Source organism: Buceros rhinoceros, unplaced genomic scaffold (assembly GCF_000710305.1).
Source record: "Buceros rhinoceros silvestris isolate BGI_N320 unplaced genomic scaffold, ASM71030v1 scaffold28443, whole genome shotgun sequence".
NCBI lineage: Eukaryota > Metazoa > Chordata > Aves > Bucerotiformes > Bucerotidae > Buceros > Buceros rhinoceros.
The window spans coordinates 2,617-21,183 of record NW_010405800.1 but is presented as its reverse complement, the minus strand read 5'-3'; the positions used below and the strand labels follow the sequence as shown (position 1 = coordinate 21,183).

At 41.4% G+C, this 18,567-nt stretch overlaps 1 protein-coding gene across 1 annotated transcript; it reads right to left on the bottom strand.

Moving 5' to 3' along the window:
* Nucleotides 1-211: 211 nt before the first annotated feature.
* On the bottom strand, nucleotides 212-18,107 carry SNX10 (sorting nexin 10). The gene is made up of 6 exons (XM_010133872.1): nucleotides 18,052-18,107; nucleotides 11,938-12,024; nucleotides 9,815-9,915; nucleotides 9,119-9,217; nucleotides 992-1,207; nucleotides 212-536 (listed from the first exon to the last, which is right to left on the bottom strand). The coding sequence occupies exons 1-6, from the start codon at nucleotides 18,073-18,075 to the stop codon at nucleotides 458-460; spliced, it is 606 nt and encodes a 201-aa protein (XP_010132174.1). The 5' UTR covers nucleotides 18,076-18,107; the 3' UTR covers nucleotides 212-457.
* Nucleotides 18,108-18,567: the final 460 nt, after the last annotated feature.

Genomic DNA, 18,567 nt, shown 5'->3' with positions numbered 1-18,567 from the left:
AATTTCATCACTAACATCAAATGACTTCTAAAGATGAAACTTCTCTGATGCAAATTACCAAAAGATGCTTTAAATGTATCTGATATGATATAACAACTTTTAAGCTGAGGAGGTAAGTCATCTTCATTTTCCAGATCCAAGACACGATCACTAAAGGATGTCTAGCGAAGGGAGATATTTTAAGGGTCACATATGTCAGCAGGGAACAACTTACCCTACACCGAGTTTAATAGTCACAAAAAACTAAATGTAATAGGTGGCATGTAGACCTACAACAACGTACATAAAAAACCAACAATTAACTTTTGAAAATTTTGTAAGGACATATGGTTGTACTGACAACATGTACTTTAGATACGTGTTACCAGCTGGACATGTTTACGTCGTATACGTAACCAGTAAACAGAACAAAAACTGCTTTGTACTGTCCTTAAGATAGCAACACAGGAATGATTTCTCATGATTCTTCAGAAGCTGGGCTTGCTTTACATCCACATGAAATGCTGTCATCACTAGGACTGAGCCCGGAGGATGAACTGCAGAAAAGGGGAGAGGGAAGGAGAAGGGGAAAAAAAAAAAAGAAAAAAAAAAAAGGAGGAAATTGGTTTTCACAACACACTCAAAGGCTGAGTAACAGAGGAGAACTTTAATTATCTCCAGTCACAAAGAGAGACAGGAAATTTGGACTTTTAATTAGCCATTTGGAGTGCAGTTGGATATTTTTTTAGCAAGATAATTTAAACGCGAATAATTCAAGTCTGACTAAATGAAATTCACATAATCAGAATGCAGATAATTGAATTTCTACTGCATTCATTAATTCAGTGTGGAGGTGTGTGTGAAGACTTCTATGATGAGCTGTCACAGCTCAATAAAATCTCAGTCAATTAATTTTTTCATTATCTTAGTATTACATCAACAAAAAAGCGAAGCATGCGCATGTGTACATATGTATATATAATCCCAGAAAGCAAGGAAATACAAAAATCACCTCTCTGAATCAGGGTTCACATCGTTTTTTCCTTTTTTTCTCTCTTCGTCTTCTATAGGAAAACGTCTGTTCAAAGAGGCGAACTTATGAATCGCGTCAGCCACAGAGTACTTGGTCTGCCCAGACACACAAGCCTCCATATCTTCTGGGCTTAGCTGAGTCTGTAAGAAGAGGTGAAGCCTACTGTCTGAAAGCAATAATGCATCTTGTAGGATCCTGGAAAAAGAAAAAAAAGTCAAATGTTTTTATACAGATGCACTTACACACACACACGCACGTATTCTAAAGTGTTTTGCCAAAACAAATTCTAAATTATGTCCTGCTTTTAGGTTTTATCAGTAGCAGAAGGTAATGAACATATTAAAATGATTGGGTTGTGTGTTACTTTCTTATTGCATTATTCGGAATTTTAGGTAAGACGACGAAGCTAATAGTTAGGCACATCTGCTATTAGAATAACTTCAAGGACATGTCTTCCATTTAACCATCTGTTATTACCACATGGATCAATTAATGATTTTTAGGCAGTTGGAGGCATATACTTTTACAAAAATTTTGTCTCCATTTAAGAACTCTTCTTTTTTTTTTTTAATGGCTAAGCTTTTCTACAAATTACAAGTTACCTTTTTTTTTTTTTTTTTTGCTGGGGGAAAGAAATGTGTAAAGGGGCTGAGGACATCACACACCATGTCAGGGGTTTGAAATAACTGTAAACAGAGCCAACGCTAGCCAAAATCACTTACACTTTTACAAATGTGTGTACATTTAAATTAGAATGGAAATCCTAATGCTGAACACTGATTTAAATTTACTTGCAAACAGTTTTCTGGGAATCTTAAATACTAGTTCATTCCAGCTATCCTCTTCAGAAGTCCGCTTTAATCTTTGGTTTATATGTATTTTAAATTAAGTTTTCAAATAAATTGAGCACAGTGTATTTATTTACATCAAGTGAGAGTAAACAAAATATAACACATTCCAGTAACACAGAAAGTTTCAGAGATACTTTTACAAAGACTGAGAATTGAGGATCATCATCACTATTTTCAAAAAAAAAACCAAAACAAACCCACCCAAAAACTTTGCTGCAATATTTCTCCTATAAAGGAATAATACACAAATCCTAGAATGACTGACTTTTTTTCCCCACACACACACCTGTAATTTTACTCATGTAATAAAGTCAGAGCCTATGCCCATGCCAAACAGTGCTCCACAGAAAATAATTAAAATCTCTATAAACAAATAAAAACTAAGAGTCAACATTTACCTATTTTCTCTCCATTTAGGTTACAGCCATTACTGAAAAAGTCATTGCTATGCAGTAGGAAACAAGAGATGACATTAATGTAAGAACTAGTAAGAGCAGAAAGAAATATTGCATTCTATAGGTACTCTGAGGAAAATGAAAAGTGTAACTGATTAGTTCCTTCTCTCAAATAAGATTAATGGTGTGTTTGGACTGTAAGGTTTTAAAACACAAATACGTTCTGAAAAATGTTCTCTAAAGTGGCCAACATTACAATAACATTTTATAAATACACTAAAGGATTTCTGGCCTCATCTAAGCCTATAAATATCTGTCAAATCAAAATAAGTAATAAGAGATATCTGACGGAAAATGTGAGATGTTTGTGTACATGCACATTTCATTTGCCTAGGAAAGCACACACACCATCTCAACCAAATAACTCAAACTTTGACACCTTCCAATGAGGAAATGTCTGCAATGACCCTAATGATCTACCAGGTGCATTTGAAATTCAGTCTTAGAAGAACCATGTTTCGCTGAAGTTCAAAATAAGCATGCTTTCATACCTAGAGAAAGACTTTTTAATCCCATATAAATTCTCACAATTTTAATTAAACATAGGAAATAGACATCTGTAAAATCAACGCACACAGTGTACTAATACACAGAAAAACTTCTTGGTAGTCTAACGGAAGCCAGCAAATGCTGTGCAAAAATGATTCAAACACTGAATTTACAGGTCTACACACCTTGAAAGCAACAGCTTCATAAGTGCAGTTCGAAAAGCTATCATTCAGCAGCCACTAAAAGAGGATTTCAGCCTTGACTCTTGATAAACATACATTCCAGACAAAGCCAAACATTGCAATAAAAAAGAAAAAGTAAAATTCCACAGAATAAATCCATGTTTATAGTTCATGCAATTGGGGGAATAAATAGTCTTCCTCTTAGGAAACAAAAAAAGGAAACAAAGAAAAAAATAACATGCTGGAGTCAACGGTAGAGTAACTAGAGTTACTGTTTTTCCCAGGCTTACAAGCACAATGAGGGGAGGCACATTTCTGCCATTCTAACATTTGCGTGTCTAATAGCATGCAACCTATCAAAAAGCCAAGACATTTAATTCTGTGGATGGCATTTAGTTTCACAGATTTTCCTCTTGCCATACCTTCAAAAGTTTCCTGCCAACCAGCAAAGACACAAGTAACTAACTGTTCATGAGATTACACTACACTTACAGCTCTGTTGCTGTTTGAAATGTATTTTATTTTCTTTATAAAATAATGGGTAATCTTTAAAATTGATTTTAGATGGTTTGAGGCATTACACCAGAGAAGTAATGAGCGCTAATGTCAATGATATTGGACACAAATTCATTTTAGCTTTATTTCATGTCCAGTACAATTCTGCTAAGCCTTGAACTGCTAAAGCACTGTTATTAACTCAGCAGCAAGCTAACACATGGAACAGCAAACAGAAGTGATAAGAATACAGACTGATCAGGACCTCAAGGCTACTGTCCTTTTTCTGCAGCTATAATTCAATTTCCAATTTTACTTTACATTGGACTCATTATTTTACAGTAATTTTCTGCTTCATAGTGCCATCTGGAGGTGAAAAGTGAAGAAAAACCAAGGCGAAGAAACAGAAAGATGGTCATAAAGTCAATCACACACACATATACATACACATATGTTCACAAGGGGGGAGGAGTCAAACACTCGATGCATTTTGCAAGCCATTCAAAACCATCCTGAAAGCAAATATATGAACATCTTTCACCCAATCACACCCTTGAAGCATTTATTTTTTAATTAAAAAATAAAAGAAGAACTCCCACTTAGCCCCTGTCCCCATCCTGTTCCCATCTGAACCAACAGGTAAGTGCTTTTTAATTGCATCCTTCAAGCAATCAAAATGAAAAATAAATTCTGTGCTACCCCTAAGCATTATGCTTTCCTGTTCAAAATACTCCTTCTTCAAGGAAATACCCATACATTTATCACCAGATGTTACTAGTAGTATTAAGTGCTCGTGTAGTAGTTGCTCTTCAGGGCTTTCACCGTCCTGGGGACTCACTATGTGGAGAGCTGCATAGCTAAAAAAACCCCAGATTTGGCTCCAAGGACTTTAAAAATCAAAGTTACAAAGCACCACCTAACAAATTAAAAAGGGAAGAGGAAAGGCAGAGTGTCATAATATTAATACTGGGATGTCTTAGCAGAGGCTGAACACGTGCACAGTTTGAACACAACCAGTAGCACTCCCAGTGCTTCTCCAACAGTTTTATTACAGCCAGTGTCAACGTAAAGCTGTGGTTACAGCTACGTAAATCAGCTCTCACTGTCATCACTAATGGAAGAGTCATGGCTCACGGTGATAATTCCTATAAACTGACTGAGCATATTTTAGAGAACAACAGACTTTCTATGCATTCCTGGAATAAGAACGAAAGCCTAAATCCTGCAAGTCTTGATCCCATCAGTAGTCATTACTTGTCAGAGATCTCACTCCTCTCAGCCAGATTGCTCACATGCGTAATGACTATTTATGTGATTAAGGGGGCTGCAGGATAAGGCTCTACATTTGAATTAGAGATAATAATTTTTTATTCACAGCCATGTGAATCTTTGTTTGTAAGCCTTCAGCAAATGCTCATGATCTCAAGACCTTTAAAAAAGTAGGGCTGAAAAATGTCACTTCACAACCAGAAGAAATATTGTCATTTTTGAAGAAATGCTGGATACTGTATGAGGAGTATTTCTCCTTCCCCATGTTATGGCAAGAACATTTACAAAAGGCAAAACATGTGTTTTGTCTTATTTGGACAAGGTCCAAAATCTGGTTTTCTTCAACATGATTTTATTAGGTATATTATACACTGTTCTGCTGGAGGACAACAACATATGGCTGAACAGTACAACTTAATCCTAACTAAAGATTTCCTGTATCTACTGTAACCTAATACAATGACAGATGCACACTTGCATGTGTTTGGAAGGTTAACACTCTGATTTTGTTTTCAACAAATTTATTCTGCCCATTTACATCATATCATGAGAGCAAGGGGAAGAAGAAACACAGGAGTTGAGAGGCAAGGATGACAGCCTGTGCTGTGGTGCCCTCTATTGAGCATCCAGCCCCTCGACCCCTCGCACCAGCCCACAGCAAACAAAGGCCCCCAGTTTCCTCTTAAAAACAGCCAACTGTGCTTCCTCCTTCATTTTTTATAAGGGAGGAAATGTTACTCATAGCAAGCAACTGTGAAGCAAATGTTGGGCATCTGATAATGCATACGTTTAGGAAAGGATTAAGCAACATGCGCCTGATAGGCATTATTCACTTCACTTGCCAGATAGGAAATATCACCAAGGTCCATCGGAAAGAGGCAGCCACAGCTTTCCCAAGCAGATCCCACCTGCCCCACAGCCACCAACGCTCCAACCTGTGCCCAGGCAAGCTGGCGTCCATCCCTTTGGGAGCCAGTCTCCTGCTTTGCACGTCCCTGAGAGAGCACCTGGTAGAGACACCTCCAGCAGAGTCCTCCAACCCTGCACCAGCTCCTGCTTGTGGGACTGCAGTGCAGAAGGTCAGGAGGTGTAAGGAGGAAGGCAAACACCCAGCCACTTCCAGAGCATGGCTCTGCCTTAGGCAGCCGAGGTTTGGGTGGCTTGTTTGCTCCAGCACCAAGTGAGCTTGACACGCAGCCATCCAGAGCAGTAACACTGTGGATGCCCTTCATCTCCTGCAGATCCAAGGGCCGCATTTCTCAAAACTCCTAGTATGTCTTCCATTCCATTATAAACTGCACGTTTGAAAACTAACTGAAGACTAATCCTTTTTCCTAAAGCACAACATTTTGGGGGAATCCAACTGTGTTCAACAAAAAAAAAAGTCAGTGATTGAACCCAACTTCTTTTAAAATGGTTTTGTTAATTAGTTTTCTAATCAGCAAAGCCAAATGATCTTCTGAGAAGGTAATCTAAATCCCTAAGTTAAACCTGTGCAGCTAGGAAGGGAAGCAAAGAAGATCTTACAGAACCTTATATTACAAGATGGTGTTTTAATTTAAGAGTGAGATCTTCCTGCAAATTTACAGACATCCTCAAAGAATTAGGTTACTTAACCAGGAAAAACACATGATTTTCCTTATTCTTAAAAAGTGATTCATAATTTAAAAGGGGCTAGCTGACTTCCGTTAATGCAAATGGCCTCTTGAAATATTCAATTATGCCCAGATGAGAAGTGAGCTTTACAGCTTCATCACTCAGAGATAATAACCTAAGACAAGCAGGTCTTACCCTGCAGTTGTGTAGCAAAGCCAAATCAAAATGGGACCCATCTACAGATTTCACCAAACTCTAGTGCTTTGCTCTAGTGTCCAGCTGTTGGCCTAATTCTCACACTACTGTGATCGCACGGAGAGACTTCGCAAAGGCTCTAAGTGCACACCTTGCCCCATGCTAACTTGTTCTGGAGGGACGCATGAAGGAGGACAACAGAACTCCATAGCCATCCACATACAGGCAATATGGAGATACTCCCATGGCCAGAAGCAGAGTACCAGGGAGCCTCCTCCAGCTGCTCAATCCTTACTCCTCAGGCACTACAGCAACAGGCAAAGGGCACAAACTAAGAGTGTGGAAGATCAAAACTCCATTTCAGAGATGGCTTGGATCCTGATAAGCTCGCAAGGCACTGAATGAAGAGGGTTTCTGCATTGCACGAAAGCATTTGAAAACTGTTAACCTGCGAACCTCTCCCTTGGCAGGTTTGCAAAGGCTCGAATCCCATTTCTTCCCACTGCCACAAAGAAAAAGCAGTGAGGCTGTGAGCTTGTGCACGGTGACAGCCATCATTGCTGGGGTAAATGGAGCACTCGGCTTTGCAGTTCTGGGTTACACCATCCCATGCAGCTACCTTCCCTACTCCCTTTCCATCATACCTGGAAGGTCCTGCTTCCCCAGCACTGCCACACTGCAGAACGTACAGCATCCAGACCTAGATCTTTACTAAAAGTCTATACACAGATGCTTGTTAATAAGTCCCACAAATTCAGAGAAAAATCAAAACCTTTGGTTCAGACTCATAAAAAAAGGTGTTGGTGGGGAAGCACTTAGCAGTCTAGCCGAGCCAGTGAAAAGATCCCTTCTGCAAGCTGCAGCAGCAGCACAGAGGTGCCAGCCAGCAGAGGGCAATGGTACAGCGCATAAGGTGCCAAGCCAATTCATCGCAACACAACTCTTATCTCTGGAAATTCCTTCCAACTATTCCCCAGGGCTGAGAGGAAGATGATACATTTCTAAACTGCATCCAAGTTCAAAAATTTAAATCATTACCTTACGACACAGATGCCTCTTTTCCCACTCCTGGACTAAAAGCAGCAAGGTAAAATATTCACATGCTTTGTCACTTCCTGCTGTAAGTACCCATTTAGGTTACAGACAACCACAAAATTGGAGAGTGAGGGTGTGTTTTAAGAGAATCTACCTCTCTGGTTTGCCCTCTAAAGCACAGACAGTGGCTGTCAATATTTTTGACGCCAAAATACCGTACCTTGTTACCAGATTGGCCCCTTTGCATTTTAAAATGAGAGTGCTTTTGGAAATGCACTACTCATGTGGCAGCACTGCTAAGTAGAGCTGCTCGGACCCAGGCACTTGAACTACCACACCCTTTGTGTGATCATTAATAAATATTATTGCCTCTAGAAGGACAGTCGCTCTTATTTCACCATCCCTTCCCGCCTTCAACCAGTAATTACTGGCTAACCCTTTTGGCCACCAATCCTATCTAACTGTGTACAGAGTATCACCCCTGCAGCTGTTAGCTTTCCCTGCCTTCAACTGTTAAGCCTAACAAACATGCCTCAGGGGCAATGATTTGTTGTCTTTAAGGGAGGCTTATAATTTTAATACACTGACTAGAAAAATAGTGGGTCCAATATTCCTCTACCCACTGGCCACAAGGCTTAAAGCCTACTTAATTTTCTTTCTTCCTTTGCTTATGCAGTTCTGACTGAGGGAACCAGTGATACTGAAAGAAGATGAACAGTCTCTACTCACAGTGCTTTACCATACCCTTACCCCAAGCAGCAGCTAAAGAGAGCCTGCAAATGGCTGCACAGTTCCTGCCCCAGCGGCTGTGAACAGCCTGCCCTCACACTGGAGGGCCAGAGTTCTAGGAGAACGACAGAGAAAGCAGAACATTACACCAGCACGGCCTCTGCCACTGCGGAAGGCGACGTGGTTACAGCAGCAGGACTGTGGAATGCAGTGCCGAAACTCACACAGCACTTCCTTGTAAGGCAGGTCAGACTCTAGCTAAGCCTGACTAAGGACTTTATAGGGGTTGCAGCTATAGTGAAAGTGGCTACAGTTGCTAGAGCTCGTTTATGTTAGTGGGACTGGTGAACAAAGTAATTGGCGTTACGGGAAATACCTGTGCTATGAGATGTCGCTGCAGAATTTTCCCAGGCTCGCAAGGGTTTAGCCCACAGACACTGATTTTCCACGAACATAAAGAGGGGGAGAAGCCTGTTTCTTTGCATGCGGACATCTATCTCATTCTTGAAAGCCAGAAATAGACATCATGGTGAATGATCTCCCAACCTTAGTGCACAATTGCAAAGTGACATAAATCCAAAACCAACGCAATAAAACACAATGGAAAGGCCCAGCTGACGGTTCCCTACAACCAATAGAGCTGAAGTCACGTGTATGAAATATGATTGTGCAAAGAAAAAATAATACCAAATGTGTAACATGTAAAGATGACCACACGGTGGCTCTCAAGCACCGGAGATGAGCTATTTTAAACCAGAAAATTGATGACATCATAAAAATGCCAATATCTCCATGACAGGCTGTACTTACTTTTCCAGGAATACTTGCAGACCCTGTCGGCGATGGTCCACGTGATGAGGATTGTTCATATTGAAAAAGGGAGTTTTAGATGGCAGTTCAGGTAGCTGTCTTTATAAACAAAACACAAATACACAGTTAAAACCAAATCTGAAACAGCAGAGAAAAATGCAATAAGCAAATGCCAACCCTGAGCATGTGAAAGCTCGTGTGAGCAGGAGTCACGCTCCAGAAGCTCATGAAATCAAATTTGGGGACACAAGGTTGAGAAACTGGAGAGCTTCCCATACACCTCAAAGGGAAAAATAAATTAAACTGATTTTTCTGGCCCAGCTGTTAATCCTGCATGCACGTCTGGCTGGGTCTCTTATGGTCTTTACAGAACCTAAGCACATTCTAAAAGCACAGAGAGGAGGTACATCCACCTACGCTAGACTGCCATCTCTGCTACCTGTGTGTAGCAAAAGGAAACACAGATCAAACTGCTACACATTAAGAGGGGGGCTCAGCAAACAAAGGCTGTCAGTACAAACCACGTTCTTCTGGGTTTAAAGCAAAGAAAATACCTTGGTACAGCATAAACTTGTGCTAGTAAGAAAAACACGACATTTTATTTCTCTGATCTCTGAAATTCTCAGAATTTAGATGAAAAAACCCTCCCCTTCCATGCTTGACAGATTATTCTGAAATAGCCATGAAGTTGCTCACATAAGCACTGCATTGCTCTGAAGTTTCTGTCGAAGCCAAACAAATTCTCGAAAGCGTCTTCTGACACAGGATGTTTTCCTTGTAAAGCACATACTGTTTGTCTGTTGGGAAATAAAAAAACATTTTACTTTGCAAATCAGCTTAAGTCAAAGTGCAGGCAGAGTATTAAAAACACATCTGAGATGCTAATCCCCTAGACACCAATAGAGAGCCTGACATTAATTCAGTTTAGGTTAAGAACTGTGCTTTATCTCAGACAGGACTGGTGACAGTTTCTATAGCTTCTCAGGGAAATATTTTTCACTGCTTCTTTTTCTTTTTGAAAGCAAGAGAGCTGGATTACAGTGCAACTTGCAGCAGCAGGAAAAAAGATCTCAGAGAAAAGGCTCAGCAGATATCATCTTTGCAGGGAAAAAAAAAGAAAAAAAAATCATGTTTAGGTATTCTAGCTATAACCCCACAAACAGCTGCATAGAGTTCTTCCAGTGTGCAACCCCACTTAAATCCAAAAACCAACACGACCGCTCTCCGCAAGTAGCAGCATTTGGAAGTTTTCCCACAGGATGCTATTAGTCCACTAGGAAAAAATGCCAATTCATCAGAAGAGAAACAATTCACAGAAATTGAATGTTCTTGACAAATTTTCCCATGGAGCATCCATTTAGATGAAAACCCACCTACCAGACAGGACTCCATTAGAAATCCTCCTGTAGCCCAAGCCACCCTCAGTTGCCTGCCAGGACCCAAACCCCATAGACAACCACACAATGCAGAGTATAGAGGGCTCAAAGATGCCAGCCTTCTGGAACAGCCGAGAATCTGGGATACTTCGCAGTTTAAGAAGCCAAATGCTCTATAAGCTGGACAGAAGGGAATCCAGCAGGTCTAAGAGCCTGTCAGACCCAAGATTTTGAATCCATCGAGAAGCATGGATGGTAGGACTGACTTACAGACTTGGTCTCTGAAAGCCCTGGCATCATGCTGTCTTGTCAGCTTCAAGAGAGGCCCAGTGATGAATTCGTGTAACACTGGGTCTAAACAACATCACCCCAACTTAGCAGTTGCTGACAAAGCCAGTAATAGACTTGCATTCAGAAGCCCCAGCGCCTGTGAAGCAGTAATACAGCACCTGCCCTTCCAGGTCTACAGAATTTCTATTTACCAGAAGTCAAAAATATGATTGCTTTGAAACCAGTACTTAAACCACACAGCAAAATGTAAAAGTTCCACAGCGCTGACTGCCTAACAGGCAAGAAGTACCTGTCACAACAGATGTTTAATAAGCCATCATTTGACTGCTTGCTCTCATTATTCTTCACAGGAAGGAAATGCTTTCAGTCTTGTGCTAAGCACTGAACATGTAACTCAGTGCTCTCAAATTATCTGCTATCACCTGATAGCAGATATACATCACAAAAAAAATTTTTTTCAATTGTAATTAAAATCCCTGGCTCTAGATGTTAAATATTAGAAAAACTCCTTCCATACATCCTCCACCAAAGAATAATCAACAAACCAAATCACGAATGGGAATATTTTAGACACATGCGAACCGTGATTCCAAGTGCATTCACACTAACATATGGTAGACAACAATCATAAACCTAAATGTAGTTACTTGACATATCCAAGCACCACTAAACTAGCATAATATGAATCTCAAGGTACACTGAAAACAACCACATTGCAGCAACCAAGTAACTCAGCAAAAAGAACTGAGAAGAATTTAAAGTACAAATAACCAGGTTATTACTTGAAAAGAAAGATGTTTTCCCATGAATACCTGAACACCAAAATTCTTCCACAATGGTAAGACATCACTGTCTATGAAAGTCTTCTAGTTGACAAGTGATGCTAAGAATAGTCTCTGTTGCAAGACACTCTGGAGTGCACATGTGAACGCAATACCAGGTTCAACTCCCAGCTCTGCCAGACCCACTACACAGCCTTTGGCAAACCCATGTTACCTATTCTAGGGTATCTCAGTCATTAAAAGGAGAATAATATCCTCCAGCCCCCCAGAAGTGGCATAAAGAAATTCCATTAATACCCCAAAAAGAACCTTGGCTTGAACAAGGACAGCAATAAGCCTGAAGAATCTGTGCTGATGTTTTTATACTTACGTGAATAAATATCTCATAGTCTATGTAAGAATGCCATGAGTCTTCTTTCTGTGTCCTGGGGTCTCGCACCAAGACAGTGACAAATTCCTGCAAGCGCATAATAAAAATCAAGTAATTAATTTCAGAAGACAAAGGCAGCCTGAAAGACTCTCTTGATTGCTCTGCTGTTCCACAAACCACTGTGCTCAGATTAAAAGCTGAACTGCTGTTTTATTGAATTTTGCAACCCTATAAAAGAGGAAGTAAAAAGCAGTGAATCATCTGAGTTACAGCTTGGGAAATTCCTTGCCAAATTGCTAGCTAAAAAGGAGTATTTCAGATTAAGTAATACTGCGAAAAGTCATACATGTTTCAAGCATGGGAGATTTGGCGATCTCAGTAGCTACAGACTAAAAACTCAACATTCAAAGTCACACACATAAGAGAGAACTAGGCTTTTCTCACTCTTGTAGTCAACATTCACAAAGAATGTGTCACAAACTGCTCCGTGTAACCAATACACAGATACAGCATTTTGCTCCTAAATTTGTCATTGTACCTATATTATTTTAAATCAAGTATTTGTGCTCATTGATTTCAGAGATTTGAGGTAAGAATTTGCTGTCTCCAAGAGGAGCTGAAGAACTACCTTTTTTTCTATGCCATAAATCATTTGCTTCAGCTCAGCAGAAAAGGATGTATCATTATGAATTGCCCCAGACACAAATTCAAGGTTTCAAGCCCAGCATCCCAGGTGCCATGTGGAAGAAGATGAGTCCTTCTCTGCCATATAGACTTCCTGATAGACCGTGGAGAAGACCAAAGGCTGCAGACCTGGGCGCTGCTATCCAAGCCTGCCCATCAATCTGGCCAAGGAAGCAACACAGCCACACTGCAAAGTGCAATTCCCCGTTTTGGGGGGACAATAATACAGAGTATTTGTCATTAGAAGTTGTCGTATATAGTCTATTTCCTTTTAATTCCTACATTTATATAATAATTTAGAGGGGTCCTGAAGGAGCGCGAGAGGGCTGTGGGCATTACTTTCATGTAACTGGGCATCGCTAACGGGAACTGGAAGCAGGTGAAGAACTACATGATTCCAAGTGTCCTTAGGTAATGACTATGTGAAAACTTGCATCAGGCTTAAAAAAAACCCAACAAACCTGAAAACCAAAAAACCTTAAATCCATATGTTGATACTGGGATGGAAAAGGTTTCTTTAAAACACAAAGGTTGAAAATGTGCCTAAATACCTGCTATTTCCCAAACAACAAAGACACCACCCTGCTGCAGTTGCTTAAATAAACTACTTGCCCAAAAGGCTAAGCCAACCACTGAAACAATGACTCCATTGAAGAAAACTGTATCATTTATAGCCCACAAGAGGAAGGCATTGCACAATACCTCCAGGAACAGGAATCGACTGAGGGAGGAATGACAGTGTCTCTGGTAAATAAAATGCTTTTTTAGAACAACTTTGTGTAAATTGAGAAATCTTGAACTAGAAAGCTCTCAAAACACCTCTTCATGCCCAAACCACAGATGTCAGAAAAGAAACCTTTACTCTCCAGCCAAGTCTTCTCCCCACACCATGCACCCCACTTCAGCGTGCCTCCAGCAGCAACCTTCAACGAAGCAACAGGAAAACAATAACAACCTTCAACAGAAAAGATGATTTTTTTCTGAGCAGTCATTGCACTCTGTACATGGCAAGGAGGCATTCATGGTCTGGAATAAATCATCACGCAGATTTCTGGGTGGTACGGCTTCAGGGACAGACAGCCGGTGGCCTGATGGCTGGAAAGAGCCCACAGGTTTATCTCACTTAGCCCAGCTCCTAGTCACAGGGCAGGGGGTGGGGGTTCTGCATTATTGCCAGAGAGCCTTTTGGTGTGTGTCACAAGCACCGTGCCTAAGAAAGGTGTTCCTGTGTGAAAGGCTCCCGTCACCTCTACTGCTATTTTCCTCACTGAAGAGCACCAGAGGCCTGATTTTCCTCTGCAGTTTTTTAACCCCATGCCAGTGTGGCAGAAGAGGAACAAACAGACAGAGCTGAAATCACTTCTACCAGCTGAGGGTCATGCCTTTACTCGGCAGACATGAGGAAGTTATTTCCCACCCTGAACAGATCCTGCACAACGTGCTGAATGAAAGAAACCCACTTTGGGGGTGGATTTTTGATTTTCCCACAAGACTCACAACAGATAGAGACATAGCATGCTTTCAGACCCACCAGAAGATCTTTTCATACCCACAGTCTTAGGTTCTCTCAAGCTTCTGCCTTTCCCAGCCTCCTATTTCCCTGTGCCCGGTTCTTCTCCAGAACTGAAACCACTTCTCCTGAACATACTTTCTTTTCTTTCCTGAGTACTTAATGCATCAGTCCTGCAAGCATAAGAGGAGGAATTATGCCAGGAAGCTTCAAGTGGGATGCTGCTTTCCTATTCCCTTCAACTGCTGTAGCCCAGGAGTTACAGCTGCAGGTAGCCTGCTCACAACCCGACCTCAGTCCCCTTCCTCTCATCTACCAGCACACTAGCTTCTCATTTTGCCCAGGTTCCCAAAATCACTTTATTTCCAAGTAACCTTCTATAATCCTTCCCTTTTGTACAGCATCAAAATAATCTTCCAAGTAAGATGCTTCTTTCAGTATCTATTATACCAAAGTATTATGATCCTGTGTCCAGCTCCAGAGTCCTCAGCACAAGACATACATGAACCTTTTCAAGAGGGTCCAGAAGAGGGCTGAAAAATGATCAGAGGGATGGAGGACCTCTGCCGTGAGAACAGGCCGAGTTGGGGTTGTTCAGCCTGGAGAAGAGAAGGCTCTGGGGAGACCTCATTGTGGCCTTCCAGTACTTAAAGGGGGCCTGTAAGAAAGATGGGGAAAAACTTTTTAGCAGGGCCTGTTGCAACAGAAGAAAGGGTGATGGTTTTAAACTAAAAGAGGAGATTTAGACTAGATGTAAGGAAGATATTTTTAAAAATTAAGGTGGTGAAACACTGGCACAGATTTCCCAGAGAGGTGGCAGATGCAGCGTCTCTGAAAACATTCCCAGTCAGGCTGGATGGGGCTCTGAGCAACTTGATCTAGCTGAAGATGTCCCTGCTCACTGCAGGGCTGGAGGGGGTCGACCAGATAGCTTTAGAGAGTCTTTTCAATCCAAAGCATTCTATGATTAAAAGTTACTGTTGGATATGCTGTGGGTTACCTTGCAAATCACTCAAGACCACATGATTTACACAAAAAAGCTCTCTACACTTTTAATTTCCAATTAAATAGTCACCGAGTTTCAATAAGTCAAGCACTCTCCAGACTCTACCTACAGAAGAAAGAAGACCTGCTGTACATGATGTGGCAGGCAGTATGGCAGGCAGGTGTCTAGGCAGTATATCACTGCGCCAGGAGTAAAAGTTACCTGCGGTACAGTAAAGCACCTCAGCAAACTGCAGCCCTCACGCAGTCAGCGTCAGCTCCGATTTGAAACACCAGGATTACAGCAGAAGACTGGGCATTTATTTTTTTCCCCTTTATTTAACAAAGAATACCAAGGCTGAGTTCAGAATGACACAAGATAAACCATTAAGCAACTACAAAACAAACCCCAAAATGTACAGCCTGTCTCAAGACCTATGGTTACTTCCCCTGCAAACATCTTGAATCCAGGCAGTGTTAATCCCAAATCCCGCTACAGTTTCTGTTGCTCTGAAACGGTAGCATTGCACATTAAACTACCCCTTGGGTTTTGGCCTTTAAGCCTTCTCCAGGACACAAGACTCCACCAGGACAACAATATTGATTTAATCACAGCAGTCCCAGCTGCACAGTATAGGTGCAGATACACTGCTAGGAAAGGTCCTTATGCCTCCTCACCCCGATAAAAGGAGGCTTGTAAAGGCCAATGTTCACATATGGGCTATGTTAGGGTCCAAGCAGAGTTAGGTGGCAGAATATTCCTCTGGGAGATTGCTCTTGTATGCTCCTGCATTCACTGGCCACAAACAGTCACCAGGTCACAGCAGCTTTGGGTAAAAACTGCCTTCCTCCTCTACATAGACTCCCTTCCCTTCCCATCTTGCTATAAAACCCAGCACATTCTCAGTAGGCATGTCTGTACTCAAATAATGCACCGTTCACCCAGGGGAGGTGAGGCCGACCTCTTCCTCCCACAGCTCACACAACGACTAACTTCATCTTATGTCACAAGACTGCATTGCAGCCCAGCCATACAACCTGGGAAGCAGAGCCCAAAGGGAGACAAGCTTTTGGGGACTTTTTACTTTTGTCAGCTGCAATCCTTTTCAAGGCGTCTTCTTCCCCTGCCACCCGTGTTTTTTCCAGAATTGCAGCTCTAGCTATTACGCCACATCATATATACTTTCTCTATTGGTTTTGGTTGGATTTTTTTCTGTTGAGGAGCACAGTACATGCATGTCTATTATGCATTCAAGAACGATGTTTGTCCTATAACACTGAAGTGCAACAATTCTTTGAAAACTCTAACTTACTGCTGATAGTTCAAAGTGACCAAACTTTGTCATGGAAGCCTATTGCACAGGGAACAATACAGACTCAACAGAAAGCTACTGGAAAAGTGGCATCTCCATTTATTCCTTCTCCCTAGTAACTGCTAAATTCATAAGCAAATGAATTTCCTATCCAAACTGCTAGAACTATTTTGCTTTGATATGGATGCCAGCAGCCACACTGGCCCAAACATCCTCATGATGAACTCCAAATCTACCCCCAAATGGTCATAACTAGTACAAAAGTAGTCATAACTACTTAACAATCGGGAATCAACAGTGCAGCTTCTCTGGTTGGATGTGCCTTTTAATTCCTGACTAAGACAGCCGTGGCACTGGTGCCATTTTGCTACCCTGTCATCAAGGCCTGGCCCAGTCCAAATAGTTAGGGTCACGCATAATGACAAAATGGCCAAAGTGCCCCCCATTCCTGGTTTACACCTACTCTCTCTACCGAGGTTACAGCCCTATGCAAGGAACATAAGCGCTGACAGCAGAGGAACGGGGCAGCATTGAGGTCATGTAGACACGAGCACTGAAAACTCTAATGTTATCATTTGGATTTGCCTCAAAAGGAAGAACACACCATAAAAGCAACAGAAGCAAACACAAGAACTCTCTATCTTTTTTTAATTATTATTCCTTTCCCCTCGCTCTCCTTTCTTCTGTTGGGAATATTTCTGCACAATAGAATGAATGGCTCAGAGACAAGGATAAGCCTGAAACTCTATTATGTAGAATTTGACCACAAAACCTGTATTTCCGAGAAGGCTCTTTTAAACATTTTCCTATTAGGACAATAGGAAATCTGACATGGAAACATTTATTTTTAATATGGGTGGAGAGGAATCTATCACAAGGGGAAGGAATAAAAATATTCTCACATTAGATGATTATTTGCATTAATCATTCCAGCTGCATTTTAGTTCAAATCTCTGTCCTCAGGATCGTATCAGGTGATAACTTCATGCTCCACAGTGCCACTCTTACACATTTCATTAGTCAATAACCCCTGAAGAGTCATTTGCCACAAAGCTTTCGAGAAAAATAGTTTCTTGTTAGGCTGCCTATGAGTAAAAGGATCAACCATGAAAGACATGGGCCTTTTTGCATTGGGAGTGCTGGCATCTTCACTCCATGCATGCTGAGTAGTAAGGCTGATAAGACACAACAGCTGAGACAAAATAATTTGTAGAAACTTTCAATGTTCATTGGGACTGAGCAAAAGTGAACAAGCAAGCGTGCTTCTTGTGGTCCGTGCATCTGGCAATCAGGGTTCAGACACAGCTCCAACTATTATGTCCCACAAAACACCTGAAGACTGATGGAGAAGACTGAAATCCAAGTCCTTCTCTCCTGTCTCAGTGTCTGAGCCCCTTAGGCACAGAGTCACTTATTCTCCTTCTCCCTGATCCAACCAATGTTTGACTCTTCCATCAAACTTTAACAGAAGAAACCGGCACTGCATCACTCCAGAACATACTGTAGCTACTAAAAGCACGAAGAATACAACCAATCTTTCCTGGTCCGTGGGAACCTTAATGAAACTCAATCCACAACCACCAAACTAGAATCCTTTTTAATTAAAGCTTAGACATGACTTACTTGTTTTTCATGTTTTGGTGTCATCTTCACAGGTTTGTATTACAACAAAAATCAACCTGAAAAAAACAAAACAGACACCAGATTGGCATTTAGTAGTTATTTGAAGGTCATTATCACTTTTGCTAGACATTAGTAGACAGTGGAAAGAAACAGGCTTAGTGCCATACATACCAGAAAACACATTTGCATTATCTTAGAATTCATTCATTGTAATAAGATCTCATTTTAGAAGCACTGGGTTAGCCCCCTTACGGGGATATTTGTCGTACGTGACGGTTCAGTGATGCCTGCCCATCTCTGGAAGCCAGTTCTTCTCTTCATTGCTCTGAGAGCCGCCTCGGGGCTCCTCCTGGCACCCACCTCCAAACAGCTCCATGCAACCAGCATCCCCAGTGCACAGACACAGCCGAGGCAGTGCTGTCCATGCCTTGCTCCCAGGCACAGGTCTGCATGACTGTGGCTGAGGTCCAGAGATGCTAAAACATCTGTGTCGGCAGAATCAAAAGCCTCTCTCAA